The 14808-nt window shown below is 40.0% G+C and overlaps 1 protein-coding gene across 7 annotated transcripts in view; it reads left to right on the forward strand.

The window, feature by feature from the left end:
- The first annotated feature begins 591 nt into the window (after positions 1-591).
- The window catches only part of ACBD5 (acyl-CoA binding domain containing 5), a 36788-nt gene continuing 22571 nt past the window's right edge, over positions 592-14808 (forward strand). Inside the window, exons 1-6 of one of the 7 annotated variants that reach the window (XM_036842950.1) lie at positions 592-762; positions 2082-2250; positions 6588-6708; positions 10299-10371; positions 13374-13488; positions 13592-13624. In XM_036842950.1, coding sequence (XP_036698845.1) covers positions 2175-2250; positions 6588-6708; positions 10299-10371; positions 13374-13488; positions 13592-13624 — 418 coding nt within the window. In that variant the 5' untranslated portion in view covers positions 592-762; positions 2082-2174. Of the gene's footprint in view, positions 763-1761; positions 1894-1974; positions 2251-6587; positions 6709-10298; positions 10372-13373; positions 13489-13591; positions 13625-14808 lie in introns of those variants that run through there. The other 6 variants (XM_036842952.1, XM_036842947.1, XM_036842953.1 and 3 more) reach the window with 6 other exon arrangements.

A 14808-nucleotide genomic window follows, 5' to 3' on the forward strand; every position in this document is an offset into this window, starting at 1 on the left:
ATATGAAATGAATACCCAAGCCCTCTTATAAGTATGCACGACTGACTGGAACTGAAAAGGATATATAATAAAAGAGCAAGGAAAAAGTAGTGGAAGCGGTAGATATTAAACACATAAAATCTCCCTAGTTGGACACTGTTAGTTTCTTTCACTCTGGTGTCCTGGAAAAAGTCCAAGAAATAAAGCAAGAGTTTTTTGCATTGACTGACTCCTGGCTCTGTCTACTTACTCCTGTACTTACTGCTACTCGACCTTGGGCAAATGAGTTAATATGGTTCAATTTCCTCATTGACAAACACCCTACAGCGTTTTTGGAATACATGTTATGTGCTTGGCAAGTATCAGGCACTCAGTAAGCCGTAGTTTTTATTACCTGGACGGTAATCTGAAAGCACACGATTTCAAAGTTAGTAAGCATCAGGAGCAAGAAATAAGACCCCAGTTCTCCGACTCCAGTCCAGTCCCACCGGGATACCTCTGAAAGGCACCACTGAGCGTCTATCCCTTTAGCTGGAAGCGGATGTGGTGTTTTGAAGTAGCACAAAGTGCGACGCAGCAGGAAGGCGGGATTTCCGTCGCAACAGTTCCAGCATCTGCGGGACAGAGAAAACGAACCGGAACAGGTGGGAGGAACGCCCGCCGCCAGAGGGAGGTGTCCGGAAGCGCCCGGAGCGGGGACTACATTTCCCACAAGCCCGCGGGGCAGGGCGAGGGGCGGGCGTCGGGGACCTTACCGGACAGGCCTTGCCCGGCAATACCAAGGTAAATGCCGGCACTGCGGCTCCAAGGGAAGAGTAACTTAAGAGTCTGCGCCTAGATTTGGACTAGTCACCCTCCTAACCCATCCCGAACTGACAAAGGGACCTGGCGACTTTGGGATTTCCGGGCCGCAGGACTCCACCCCCAGAACCTATAGCAGTACCCCCGCGTTGGGCCTGGGGGCGCTTCCTAGATGCCTGAGGACGGGGGGCGATGTGCTAGAAAGGTGAAGGCCCAGGGTACCTCTTTCTAGGGTTGATGATCCGTACAGGTCCCTCGTTCGCCCTTCCCCCACGCCCTGTCGCCCATTAGCTCGGGCTGGAGCTGTACGGAGCCCGGATCCCTAGGGATCGAAGTCGGGGGTGGTGCAAGGGAAGATGCTCTCCCTACCCCCGCCCAGTCTAAGTAGCGGGCAACCTCCCCTCTCCTTTGGTTGTTGCTCGGACGTCCTTGTCTCGGGGCGGCTAAAACTGTCAAAGACCTGCGAGCCAAGCACTGCTAAGCACCTCCATCCAGCATCCCTAATCCTTTCATCTACCCTTTCGGGTGTTAGGAAGATTGCCGCTGGAGAGGCTAAGTAACTTGCCCTAGGTCGCAGAACTTAAATGGCAGAACTTAAGGTTCGCACCAGGCCTCTCTGGATCTAAAGCTCTTTGCTTAAGTCCCATCACCTTTCTCAAACCTTAACCTAAGAGAGGACAGGCGCTGGGGACCACAGTCATTTTTTTGCCCAGCGGTGCCCACACGCGCTGCAACCCCGCCTCGGCTGCCCTGGCGCCGACACATCTGTCGGGCCTGTTCAAACAGCGAGCCCGGGGCCCTCCGCCGATCCATCTCGCTGCTCTTCTTTTCCGCTTTCTCCGGCCCTTTTCCAGGGACAGACAGACGGCGCGCGTCATCGCCAAGGCTGCTGGGCGGGTGGGTGGAGTTTGCTGCGCGGCGACTGTGGCGGTAGCGAGTGGGTCCCCCCAAGACTCTGGGGCGGGGCTGCGGGGAGGGCGCGGACGGACAGACGGACCTCGCCGGGATGGGGGGTGTGGCCGCTCCGCCAGGGTCCTGCGGGTGGGTCAGCGGCACAGCGACCACCAGTGCCCGGGGCCCCTCCGCCTTCTGCTAGAAATGCTCTTCCTCTCGGTGAGTTGTTTTTCTGTCTGGGCGGCCCGGCCTCCCCAGCCTAGGTCACGCCCCCGGGAGGAGGAAGGAGCCGGGCCATCTCAGACTGTGTGGCCTGGATAGGGCAGGGCCACGGGGAACTGACCAGCTGCGCTCCGGGTCCTCCTCCCTTTGGGCATGTTGATCCGCGGCTGCGCTCCATGTTCCAGTTTCATGCAGGCTCCTGGGAAAGCTGGTGCTGCTGCTGCTGCCTGATTCCAGCCGACAGACCTTGGGACCGGGGCCGGCGCTGGAGGCTGGAGATGGCGGACACGAGATCCGTGCATGAAACCCGGTTTGAGGCGGCGGTGAAGGTGATCCAGAGTTTGCCGAAAAATGGTACGTGCACTTGGGCCCGGCTGGACAAGCCTTCTGCAGAGGCTTGAGGCCTCAGTTTCTGAATCTCACCTCCTTTAACCTTCTTTCTGCTTCTAGTCTTGCTTATTTAACCTACTTCTTTTTTTGCGTTGAAAAGGCATGTAACTGAAGGGGAGGTGTCGGATGGGAATTAATTGCCTGCTGATCTCTCAAGCCTGAGACAAATATATTATCCAGATTTTAAGCAGTTTATATTGTTGTCGAAAAGAAAAGTCCCTTAATGACTGCGGATTTGGGTATGTTTTTAAAAAATCTGGGATGGGGATGCCTAGGGCCGCATACTCATAAAGTCTACTTTTTGAAAATTTTTGATATGAAGGGAAAGAAAGGAAAGAGCAACTATATTCATTTGTAAAACGATTTCTCATATTTTAAAAGTACATATATATTTACTACTTAAAAAAAACAAACAAACCTGTTCTATGGTCCTAGTGTTCTCTTTTTCATACTCATGTGGGACCTTTGCAACTTGGGTGAAAAGTCATTGGAGCTGTTCTTTCATATTTAACCTGTCGTTTCTCTGGCTTCTGTCAAGATTTTTCTCTTTATCGTTGGTTTTGAGCAGTTTGATTATGATCTGTCTTGGTATGGTTTTCTTCATATTAATGCTGTTTGGGGTTTTGCAGCGCTTTTTGAATTTGTAATTTTATGTCTTTGACAAATGTTGGGAAGTTTAAGGCCGTTATTCAAATATTTTTTCGGTGGAGAGGCTTGGAAAGGGGGAATTTGACTTTTCACTTCATATCTTTCTGCAATAAATGTATATTTTTCCACAATAAACGTGTATTTTTTAAATAATACTTTTAACTACTATCATTGTGCCAGAGTGTAAAACTAACTGAATGTAACACTAATATATTACTATAGTATTTAATGTCATGTTCCCTATTTTCATTAATTATCATTTGGCTAAGTAATGAATGTTCAATACCATTAACAAACATTCATTAAGTGCAGATACAAAAGGTTTTGAAAACAAATATACACAAAATAGCTTTCCTTTTGTAATCTCAAACACCAAATTGGAGGAGGATATATGAGGGATTGAAAGAAAAGAGTGAATGAACAAAATGTAGAGAAATAACATAGGAACTTATTTAGGTATTGATTTTTTAAATGTCTGATGAAGAGAGTTTACAGGAAGGCATGATTCTAAGAGTTTTGTTTAAATGGTACCTTCATCCTTCTAAACCACACGTTTTTATATTTTTTGAAAATTGATAGAGCTAGACTTGATGATAGTTTGCTATCTTTGCTGACACCATATATCACTTATTAGGAAACCCATATAAGTGTAAATACAGTTTGTGTTTATATAACATTTAAGAAGGTATTGCCAAGTTAAGAACCTCTGCCAAAGGGCAGCTGGGTGGGGCAATGTTCAGTACTGTACTATTATCTCCTGAAACTAAATAGATAATAATTGAAGCAGAAGTATTGTTATAATTAATCATTAAATAGTTTTATAGTAAAACTTTTTTTTTTAATTTTTATTATTTTTAAAAATTTATTTATTTATTTATTTATGGCTGTGTCGGGTCTTCGTTTCTGTGCGAGGGCTTTCTCTAGTTGCGGCAAGCGGGGGCCACTTTTCATCACGGTGCGCGGGCCTCTCACTATCGTGGCCTCTCTTGTTGCGGAGCACAGGCTCCAGACGCGCAGGCTCAGCAGTTGTGGCTCACTGGCCCAGTTGCTCTGCAGCATGTGGGATCCTCCCAGACCAGGGCTCGAACCCGTGTCCTCTGCATTGGCAGGCAGACTCTCAACCACTGCACCACCAGGGAAGCCCAGTAAAACTTTTAAGTTGTGTCATCTGTCCTGGATTATTTTGCAAATATTCTTATAGTTTTTTTGTTGCTTGTTGCTTAATCTTTATGTATGGCATAAAGTTATAATGAATCCTATAGCACCTATGTTTGGTATGACCTTGACCTTTAGAAAGTTATTTTCCTATATAATGTTTTAAACACATATCAAATGTATTGGGTTGGCCAAAAAGTTTGTTCAGGTTTTTCTGTAAGATGTTGTGTGTGAGCACCTTGAGGACAGAGACTATACTTTATCTAGTGTCTTATACACAGAATACATTCAATATATGTTATTAGTTTTTGCTCTAACCTAATGTATATGTTACTCACCTTAACCAATAAACTTTTAAATCTCAGTTGATTAACTTACTGAAGATATTATGAGATGAGGCTTTTGATGTTTTAAATTTAGGTTTGTGTCATTTAAATAGGTAACCTTTTTTTTTTTTAAATAAATAAATTTATTTATTTATTTATTTATTTTTGGCTGTGTTGGGTCTTTGTTGTTGTGCACGGGCTTTCTCCAGTTGCAGCGAGCAGGGGCTACTCTTCGTTGCAGCACGCAGGCTTATTGCGGTGGCTTCTCTTGTTGCAGAGCATGGGCTCTAGGCTTGCGGGCTTCAGTAGTTGTGGCACGCGGGCTCAGTAGTTGTGGCTCGTGGGCTCTAGAGCACAGGCTCAGTAGTTGTGGCATACGGGCTTAGTTGCTCCGCGGCATGTGGGATCTTCCCAGACCAGGGCTCGAACCCGTGTCCCCTGCATTGGCAGGCGGATTCTTAACTGCTGCACCACCAGGGAAGTCCTAGGTAACCATTTTTAACTATAGTTTCTCCATTTTTTTCCCCTCTGCTATATAAAGACTGTATCATTGAAACACTGTATCTAATAGATACTCCTAAATGAGCATATATTGTGTAGATAATTTATTATTGTGATTTTGGAATTAATTATTCACTCCTGGCCAAACCTGAAACACCAGCTCTCAGCTTGTCTGTGTTGTAATTTTCACAATGTTTATAAACTACTAGCTTTTGATTACTACATGTTATCAGATTATTATGCAATCTATGAAGTTGTTTTTTTTTTTTATAAATTTATTTATTTATTTTTGGCTGTGTTGGGTCTTTGTTTCTGTGAGAGGGCTTTCTCTAGTTGTGGCAAGCGGGGGCCACTCTTCATCGCGGTGTGCGGGCCTCTCACTATCGTGGCCTCTCTTGTTGCGGAGCACAGGCTCCAGACGCGCAGGCTCAGTAATTGTGGCTCACGGGCCTACTTGCTCCGCGGCATGTGGGATCTTCCCAGACCAGGGCTCGAACGTGCGTCCCCTGCATTGGCAGGCAGATTCTCAACCACTGTGCCACCAGGGAAGCCCTATGAAGTTTTAAAAACATCTTTTTACAGTTTTAATTTTTGTTTTCATAATAAATTTTGGAACAAAAGTAATGCACAATAAATGTAAATTTTTTAAAAATGCAAATAAGCAAAAAAGAAACTAGAAGTAATCTATATGCCTATGACAGCGATATCTGTCCTCTTTTAACATTTTGACATGTTTCCTTCTACTCTGCTTTTTAAGTATATAAGTACTTATTTTGTAAAAATGGATTGTGCTGGATATGCTGTTTTAAACTGCTGTTTAACTCTCATTTTATAGTAGATCTTGAAACTTTTCTCATGCTATTTTTTATATTTTTCTACAGTAAAAATTTTAAGGGCGGTAGTTATAAATAATCCCATAATTTATGTATATCATAATTATTTAGCCAGTTAGTTGTTATAAAACATTTATATTCCAGTTTTTCTCTCTCATTAAGAGTATTGCAACTTATAGCACTTGTTCAAACAATTTGAAAACTTTAAACATAAAAAAGTTTATTGATAAGCTAGAAACATAAGCTAGACTGACTCTCAAAAAATTGGCATGTCCAAAACTACGGAGGTAGGAAGTGAGAAATCTGTTTTATCTTGGATTAATTCTTTTTCTACCACAGTACACACTGGTTGGCTTTAGCCAAAGTTCCTAATGCCCTGAGAAATCGGAAATTTGGCTAAGAGAAGTTGAATTTCTTACTGTTGCAGTTTTATTAAGCAGAGTATACATTTAACTTTCATTTGTGCTAGTCAGTGTGGTTTGTCACAAATTTTTAATAGAAATACCTTATTACAGTTGCATGATACAGTTATTCTATATTTTAATTTATTTGTTTTTTTAAAAATGACATTTGCCAGTTATTTTGGTTACATCTACAACATGTTTATTCATTTATTCTGTTATTTATTGAACTATATTAGGTGTTGTTATTAAAGTGTAAAATCTCAGAGTTTTTTCAAGTCAAAGAAATAAACTGAGCCATAACTTTTGTTTCTGTAAAATAAGAATAAATTGTCTGAACTATTAATGAAATATTAAAAAGTCACTGTTAGTAAGCTAAGCATTAGCTCATCAATTGTGTTCTCCAAGTGATCTTACTTAATGTATGTTTCCAATAGGTTCATTCCAGCCAACAAATGAAATGATGCTCAAGTTCTATAGCTTTTATAAGCAGGCAACTGAAGGACCCTGTAAACTATCAAGGCCTGGATTCTGGGATCCTATTGGAAGATATAAATGGTAATTTTATGTAGACAGCTATGAAATAATTTTGAGTTTAATGACATAATAATCATATGACTGTTACTTATGTGGTTATGGATTATTCTGTGCACAAAGTATTCTAGGTACTGGATACATTTTTATCCTCTCTGTGCTCTTTTTTTTTTCTTTAAACAAGGGTTTTTTTTTTTTTTTATAAATTTCTTTATTTTTGGCTGCGTTGGGTCTTCATTGCTACACGCGGGCTTTCTCTAGTTGCAGTAAGCGGGGGCTACTCTTTGTTGCGGTGCGTGGGCTTCTCATTGCGGTGGCTTCTCTTGTTGTGGAGCATGGGCTCTAGGCACGTGGGCTTCAGTAGTTGTGGCACGCGGGCTCAGTAGTTGTGGCTCGCGGGCTCTAGAGCGCAGGCTCAGTAGTTGTGGCGCACGGGCTTAGTTGCTCTGCGGCATGTGGGATCTTCCTGGACCAGGGCTCGAACCTGTGTCCCCTGCATGGGCAGGTGGATTCTTAACCACTGCGCCACCAGGGAAGCTCCCTCTGTGTGCTCTTAACACAATTTCACACAAATAGGAAGGTCTTGGGGAAGAAAAGAAGACAATAAAACCAAAAGAGGTAGATTTATCAGAGATATAAAAGCATTTTCAATTAGTGTTTCCTTTTATGGAGTTTGTTCTTTTTATTATGCCAAGAATAAGTCCCAAACTACATTAAAGGAACAACAGACTCTTCTGCCTCTTTTACCTGCCAAGAAGAAGAGTGACCTCTTGCTTGTCAGGTGACCTTGTTTGCTTTGAGCCATTGAGATAATAAATAACTAGGAGCATGACTCAGGTTCTGCCTTACTTTTTATCTAAGCTGTCACTCCTGTCCCACTGTACCTGAATAGAAATTTCATTTTTAATATATTTAATAGAATCACAAAATACCTCTGCCATGTTTCCAGTTGACTAACATTTGATGTTCTTAAACACTATTGAAGAGGTGACAAATGTCTAACAGGATGTCTGATGTCTAACGTGACCATACGTCATGTACGTCAGGAACAGAGTGTGCTAATTGGCAGAGTAAGTCTTTAAGAGCCACGTTTGTTTGTTTGTTTGTTTTAAATTTATTTTTATATTTATTTTTGGCTGTGTTGGGTCTTTGTTTCTGTGTGAGGGCTTTCTCCGGTTGCGACAAGCAGGGGCCACTCTTCATCGCGGTGCGCGGGCCTCTCACTATCGCGGCCTCTCTTGTTGCGGAGCACAGGCTCCAGACGCGCAGGCTCAGTAGTTGTGGCTCACGGGCCTAGTTGCTCCGCGGCATGTGGGATCTTCCCAGACCAGGGCTCGAACCCGTGTCCCCTGCATTGGCAGGCAGATTCTCAACCACTGCGCCACCAGGGAAGCCCCAAGAGCCACATGTTTTGATGGCTAAGTTTCTTCACCCTGCATTGGAAGTCCTTAAACTCCTTTGAGGATTTCTTTTTTTTTTTTTTTTAACATCTTTATTGGAGTATAATTACTTTACAATGGTGTGTTAGTTTCTGCTGTATAACAAAGTGAATCAGTTATACATACACATACATCCCCATATCGCCTCCCTCTTGCGTCTCCCTCCCACCCTCCCTATCCCACCCCTCTAGGTGGTCACAAAGCACCAAGCTGATCTCCCTGTGCTATGCGGCTGCTTCCCACTAGCTATTTTACATTTAGTAGTATATATAAGTCCATGCCACTCTCTCACTTCGTCCCAGCTTACCCTTCCCCCTCCCCGTGTCCTCAAGTTCATTCTCTATGTCTGCGTCCTTATTCCTGTCCTGCCCCTAGGTTCTTCAGAACCTTTTTTTTGTTTGTTTTAGATTCCATATATATGTGTTAGTGTTCGGTATTTATTTTTCTCTTTCTGACTTACTGCACTCTGTTTGACAGTCTCTAGGTCCATCCACCTCACTACAAATAACTCAATTTCGTTTCTTTTTATGGCTGAGTAATATTCCATTGTATATATGTGTCACATATTTATCCATTCATCTGTCGATGGACACTTAGGTTGTTTCTGTGTCCTGGCTATTGTAAATAGAACTGCAACGAACATTGTGGTACATGACTCTTTTTGAATTATGGTTTTCTCAGGGTATATGCCCAGTAGTGGGATTGCTGGGTCATATGGTAGTTCTATTTTTAGTTTTTTAAGGAACCTCCATACTGTTCTCCATAGTGGCTGTATCAATTTACATTCCCACCAACAGTGCAAGAGGGTTCCCTTTTCTCCACACCCTCTCCAGCATTTATTGTCTATAGATTTTTTGGTGATGGCCATTCTGACTGGTGTGAGGTGATACCTCATCTTTGAGGATTTCTTAGTCCTGTACTTTCCTCTAAGATCTTTATGACTAGTCGTATTAGGTTAAATGTAAGAGCAATATGTTATTTAAGCTGTTTGAAGAAAATTTATTTATTTACTTAATGATTTTCCTCAGAATTGAACTTTGGTGGAGTTATACTGCTTCTGGAAAATATCTCTAAAATGAGAGGTTTTCTTTTTAGGCAAAAATTTCAAAGGGCTCTTCTCATTATTTGAGGCTTTAAAATTTTCCTGTCCCTCACATTTTCATTTTTTTTTTAGAAGTAAGAAACCTTTTCCATTTTTCAAGTGTTAGACTCTTATTTTTTTAATATAAATTTATTTATTACTTTTGGCTGCGTAGTCTTCGTTGCTGCCTGCGGGCTTTCTCTAGTTGTGGCGAGCGGGGGCTGCTCCTCATTGCGGTGCGTGGGCTTCTCACTGCAGTGGCTTCTCTTGCTGTGGAACATGCACTCTAGGCGCGTGGGCTCTAGAACGGAGGCATGGGCTTCCCTGGTGGCACAATGGTTAAGAATCCGCCTGCCCATGCAGGGGACATGGGTTCGAGCCCTGGTCCAGGAAGGTCCCACATGCTGCGGAGCAACTAAGCCCGTGTGCCACAACTACTGAGCCTGCTCTCTAGAGCCCATGAGCCACAGCTACTGAGCGCGCGAGCCACAACTACTGAAGCCCAGGCGCCTAGAGCCCGTGCTCCACAACAAAACAAGCCACCGCAATGAGAAGCCTGCGCACTGCAACTAAGGGTAGCCCCTGGTCGCCACAACTAGAGAAAGCCCACGTGCAGCAACGAAGACCCAATGCAGCCAAAAAAAAAAAAAAAAAAAAAAATTAACCAAAACTTCTGTTCATTTGAAACATGACTGTGACAGTTCATGTAGAGTTTCTAAAATGTTCATTTTTGTCACTGTTATTTATAATGATATAAAGACTTTTAAAGAGTTCTTAGCAAATAATTATGAACAGTCTACGGTCTCTATAATCTATATAGAGATTATAGAGACTATATAATGTAGTCCCTATAATTTATGGTCTATAGATAGGTTTATACTTCTTAGTTTTAGCTACTATTTAATTTGCCATTTTATTCACTGTGATATTTTTCTTCAAGGTGGTGCATTTAAAGAGATCCTTTGGAAACATTAATATAGCTTTAAGTAAAGCCTGTTTTAAATTAATGATCCTATAGCAATAACTATAAATTATATTCTGAGCAATTGAAATCAGGTGTCTTTCTGTAGTTAATTGGATATTTTTATTTCTAGGGATGCTTGGAATTCATTGGGTGATATGACCAAAGAGGAAGCCATGATTGCATACGTTGAAGAAATGAAAAAGGTAGGGAAAATAATTCACAATAGAAAATAAAACTACTTAGAGCAGTTTTTTTTTTTTTTTATTTATTAATTTTGGCTGTGCCAGGTCTTAGCTGTGGCCCATGGGATCTTCGTTGAGGCATGTAGGCTCTTTAGTTGTGGCATGAATGTGGGATTTAGTTCCCCGACAAGGGATCGGACCTGGGCCCCCTGCACTGGGAGCACAGAGTCCTACCCATTGGACCACCAGGGAGGTCCCTATTTAGAGCAGCTTTGATTTAGTTTTTTTATCAGGCAAATTAGCTGCTTTGTTTTTAGGAACAAAGAGATTGTAATATGTTAGAATACAGAATCTAGATTACTGAGCTTATCAGGGCTTTATCTGTCTCATTAAAGTTCATCTTAAGGTAAATGTTTTTTCCTTCAGATGTGCACATTGTGGGGACATGCTATTTTCTTTTCTTTTCTTTTCTTTTTTTTTTTTAAATTTTTATTTATTTATTTATTTATTTATTTATTTATTTATTTATTTATTTATTTATTTATTTATGGCTGCGTTGGGTCTTCGTTTCAGTGCGAGGGCTTTCTCTAGTTGCGGCAAGTGGGGGCCGCTCTTCATCGTGGTGCGCGGGCCTCTCATTATCGCGGCCTCTCTTGTTGCGGAGCACAGGCTCCAGATGCGCAGGCTCAGTAATTGTGGCTCACGGGCCTAGTTGCTCCGCGGCATGTGGGATCTTCCCAGACCAGGGCTTGAACCCGTGTCCCCTGCATTGGCAGGCAGATTCTCAACCACTGCGCCACCAGGGAAGCCCCTCTTTTCTTTTTTTAAATAAGTTTATTTATTTTATTTTATTTATTTTTGGCTGCATTGGGTCTTTGTTGCTGCATGCGGGCCTTCTCGAGTTGCGGCGAGCGGCTACTCTTCGTTGTGGTGTGCGGGCTTCTCATTGCAATGGCTTCTCATTGCAATGGCTTCTCGTCGTGGAGCACAGGCTCTAGGCACGTGGGCTTCAGTAGTTGTGGCACACGGGCTCAGTAGTTGTGGCTTGTGGGCTCTAAAGCGCAGGCTCAGTAGTTGTGGCATACGGGCTTAGGTGCTCCATGGCATGTGGGAATCTTCCCAGACCAGGGCTCGAACCCGTGTCCCCTGCATTGGAAGGCGGATTCTTAACCACTGTGCCACCAGGGAAGTCCCATGTTTTCATTTTTTCATCTTTCTTATCTTTCTCTATCGTTGACTTCTGCAGAAAGTATATAGATAGGAATCTTTTCAAATACTGATTTCCCTTACTCAGGAGTGTGGGACTTAACTGGGCTGTCTTGAAAACATTTCTGTTTTGAAACTTTATGAGAAATAGGTAACAAGACTGCCCAACAGTGTTCTCATACAAGTGTTGACTCATAAGTTGAGATGTTTCTATCACTGGATTTATCAGTAACAAGCATTTTTCTGTGAATGCAAAAATCCTTCAGAAGCAGAATAAGACAAGGATGCTTTTAGTTTCTCTGGTAACTAGTAAAGAGGGCATTCTTTATTAACTAGCTCTTCAAGGAGCAAATTAATGAAGAAATCATGGATTCTTAAAGATGATCTTACTGCCTTTTTATAAAGGAACATTTGTATTGATATGTTGGTAATGGATCAGAAGTTGTGAAATCTAGATCTGTATAATAATCTTAAATAATCTTTGAACATAGAGAAAATATGTAAAAAAGGAATATTTTTTTTTCATGTAGAATAAGATAAATTTTATTGTAATTAGAAAAAGATTTAAATATTTTAAAAATGGTAGAACCGCTAATACATTACAGTTACTGCTTAAAAGCTCTTAATTCAGAGTAATTCAGCAACCTAAGAGAAAAAGAGCTGACTCCCCTCATTACCCAAGGCAATGTTGTGGTGAATTTTAATTATAAAGATTGGTTCAGTATTTGTAGGAATATTTTTTTGCCAGATGCTTTGATAGTATTAACCTCTGTAGTACTTTTTATTTGGTAGATTCAGAGTAATTTGTTTTGTTTTAATGTCTTCTACATTGCTCAAAGTTGTGCACTTTGTTACATTTTCACAGTTTTTATTTGGTGGACTTTGTTTTTCTATAAAAGAGGTCAGAGCTTAGTTCTTTTGGCTGTTAAGTATATCAGTAGCAGAACAAAGGAGTCTTTCAAAAGCAGAGAGAGAACGATAATGTACAGCTTTGGTTTGATAACATTCTTTTTTCTTTAAATATTGTTATAATCTTTCCTCATTCCCTCCATTTTAACTATTTAGTGGTAATTACTTTTAATTGTATTTTGTAGATTGATACAGAAAAGACATGTGTGTATATATATATCCTATTATTTAAAAAAAGAAAGAAAACCAATAATGGTATCATATTAAACATACTGTGCAGCTACTAGTTTTTTGCCTGTAAAAAAAAATTTATAGATATTTTTCCAGTCAGCACACACAGAACTAATCTTAGTCTTTTTAATATCTACAAAATATTCCATATATAGAAATACTTTATTTTGTCAGTCATCAGTTGATGGCTCTTTATTTGAATACTTTTTCACCTAATTTACCTTGCTCTTTAAACTTGATGATTCTAAATTGGCCCGTAGTTATGAAGGTGTCTGAAAGTGGTTGCCATTTCCTACTTTACTTAACACCCTTTTAAAAACACTACCTTGGTTTTAAAGAACAGACATAATAATTTTACTCTAACCCCACAATTTTCTATTTTATTTTACATTAGTGCCTTTAGTGCTTAATGCACAATCTATAGCTTATTATATAAAATTTTACACGAAGCTTATGTAAAATAGTTTCCAAAATGAGAACGCTTTTAAATCTTTACTTGAAATTTTCCTAGGGTGGTATATGCATCAATATGTAATTAACATAGATACTTTCAGGAGTCTATAAAAGCACTTCAAATCTCAAAGTTATCGGTAAGTAAATTATAAATATATTATTTGGTGCTAGTGTGGATCACATTAATAGTTTGTTTTCACAGGATTTGTTTCTTTTGATTACAGATTCTTGAAACTATGCCAATGACTGAAAAAGTTGAAGAATTGCTACATGTCATTGGTCCGTTTTATGAAATTGTAGAAGACAAAAAGAGTGGCAGAAGTTCTGATTTAACCTCAGGTTGGACTCTTTTACCTAGTTTTTCATTCAGCAGCTGATATATTATGCATGTATTAATATTTATATTATATGTCTAATTTTTTTTTTTACTTTCACATGCCAGTCCAAGTGGAGAAAATCTCTAAATACTTAGAAGGTAGGAATAATGAAATCCATGTAAAACTTTGGTTTAAAATTTATATGCCAAAAGAACTCTGCACAAATTTATATAACTTATGGCCTTTTCACTCAAGAGTTTTCTTTCAAGCAAATACATTGCACAAAGTTCCAAAATATTATAAACCCTAATTTTTTTTTCAGAGTTTTAAAAAAATTTTTATTTTATATTGGAGCATAGTTGATTAACAATGTTGTGTTAGTTTCAGTGTACAACAAAGTGATTCAGTTATACATATACATGTATCTCTTCTTTTTCAAATTCTTTTCCCATTTAGGTTATTACAGAATATTGAACAGAGTTCCCTGTGCTATTCAGTAGGTGCTTGTTGGTATAAACCGTAATTTTTACCCTTAGGTTATTAAAACATGATAGACGGTTCATTTGTATACAAAATTATAACAATTCATGGTTTTATTTTTATGATTCATATTTCATATTTTCTATTTTGCTTTATGAATTATATTAGCTAATTATATTAGCTATTATATTGCTATGGCTGAAATGACTTGCTAGCTAATTTTAAGTGAATATGTTTATAGTATGGTTTAACTCTAGAGTAGCTAGCTAAAACAAGACGTCAGTGAATTCACCTCACTTGGTCTTTTTTTTTAGAGTTCTGTTTTCATGTTCTCAGTAATGAATTGAAAGTCGTATCATTTTACGTACTAGCAGGAGATGAATAATCTGCAGATTTGCTGGTATTAGCCATAAACATTTGCTCTTTAAATTGTTTTAGAAAACAGAGTGAAATGAGCTCGTAGGAGTCATTCTAAATGACAATTATATATGTTTTAAATAAAAATCAGCCTGGCCATCCGTTTTTTTTTTCTTGGCATTCCATTCACAAGGCATCTTTTACTAATTGATCGAAACAGTAATCTTCCTGTTCTGTCATAAGGCCTGCAGTTTGTGTCCGCCATAGTAACTGATGGTGACTTTTACTGGGCATAACTCTGTACCACACCCTCTATATCTGATTTGTCTACCTAGAGGGGTCAAATATTAACAAATAATCTTCTTTATAATTCATACTTATTCAAGTCAGAAAAAAAAAATAAATGTTTTCTGTTTGTGAAGTGTGTTATTAGGATGCAGAGGGGAATAAATCAGGACCTGCTTTGGTTGTGTCCAGCCTACTGCCAGAGGCAAATGTTGAAACA

This window comes from Balaenoptera musculus, chromosome 2 (genome assembly GCF_009873245.2).
Source record: "Balaenoptera musculus isolate JJ_BM4_2016_0621 chromosome 2, mBalMus1.pri.v3, whole genome shotgun sequence".
In the NCBI taxonomy this organism is placed as follows: domain Eukaryota; kingdom Metazoa; phylum Chordata; class Mammalia; order Artiodactyla; family Balaenopteridae; genus Balaenoptera; species Balaenoptera musculus.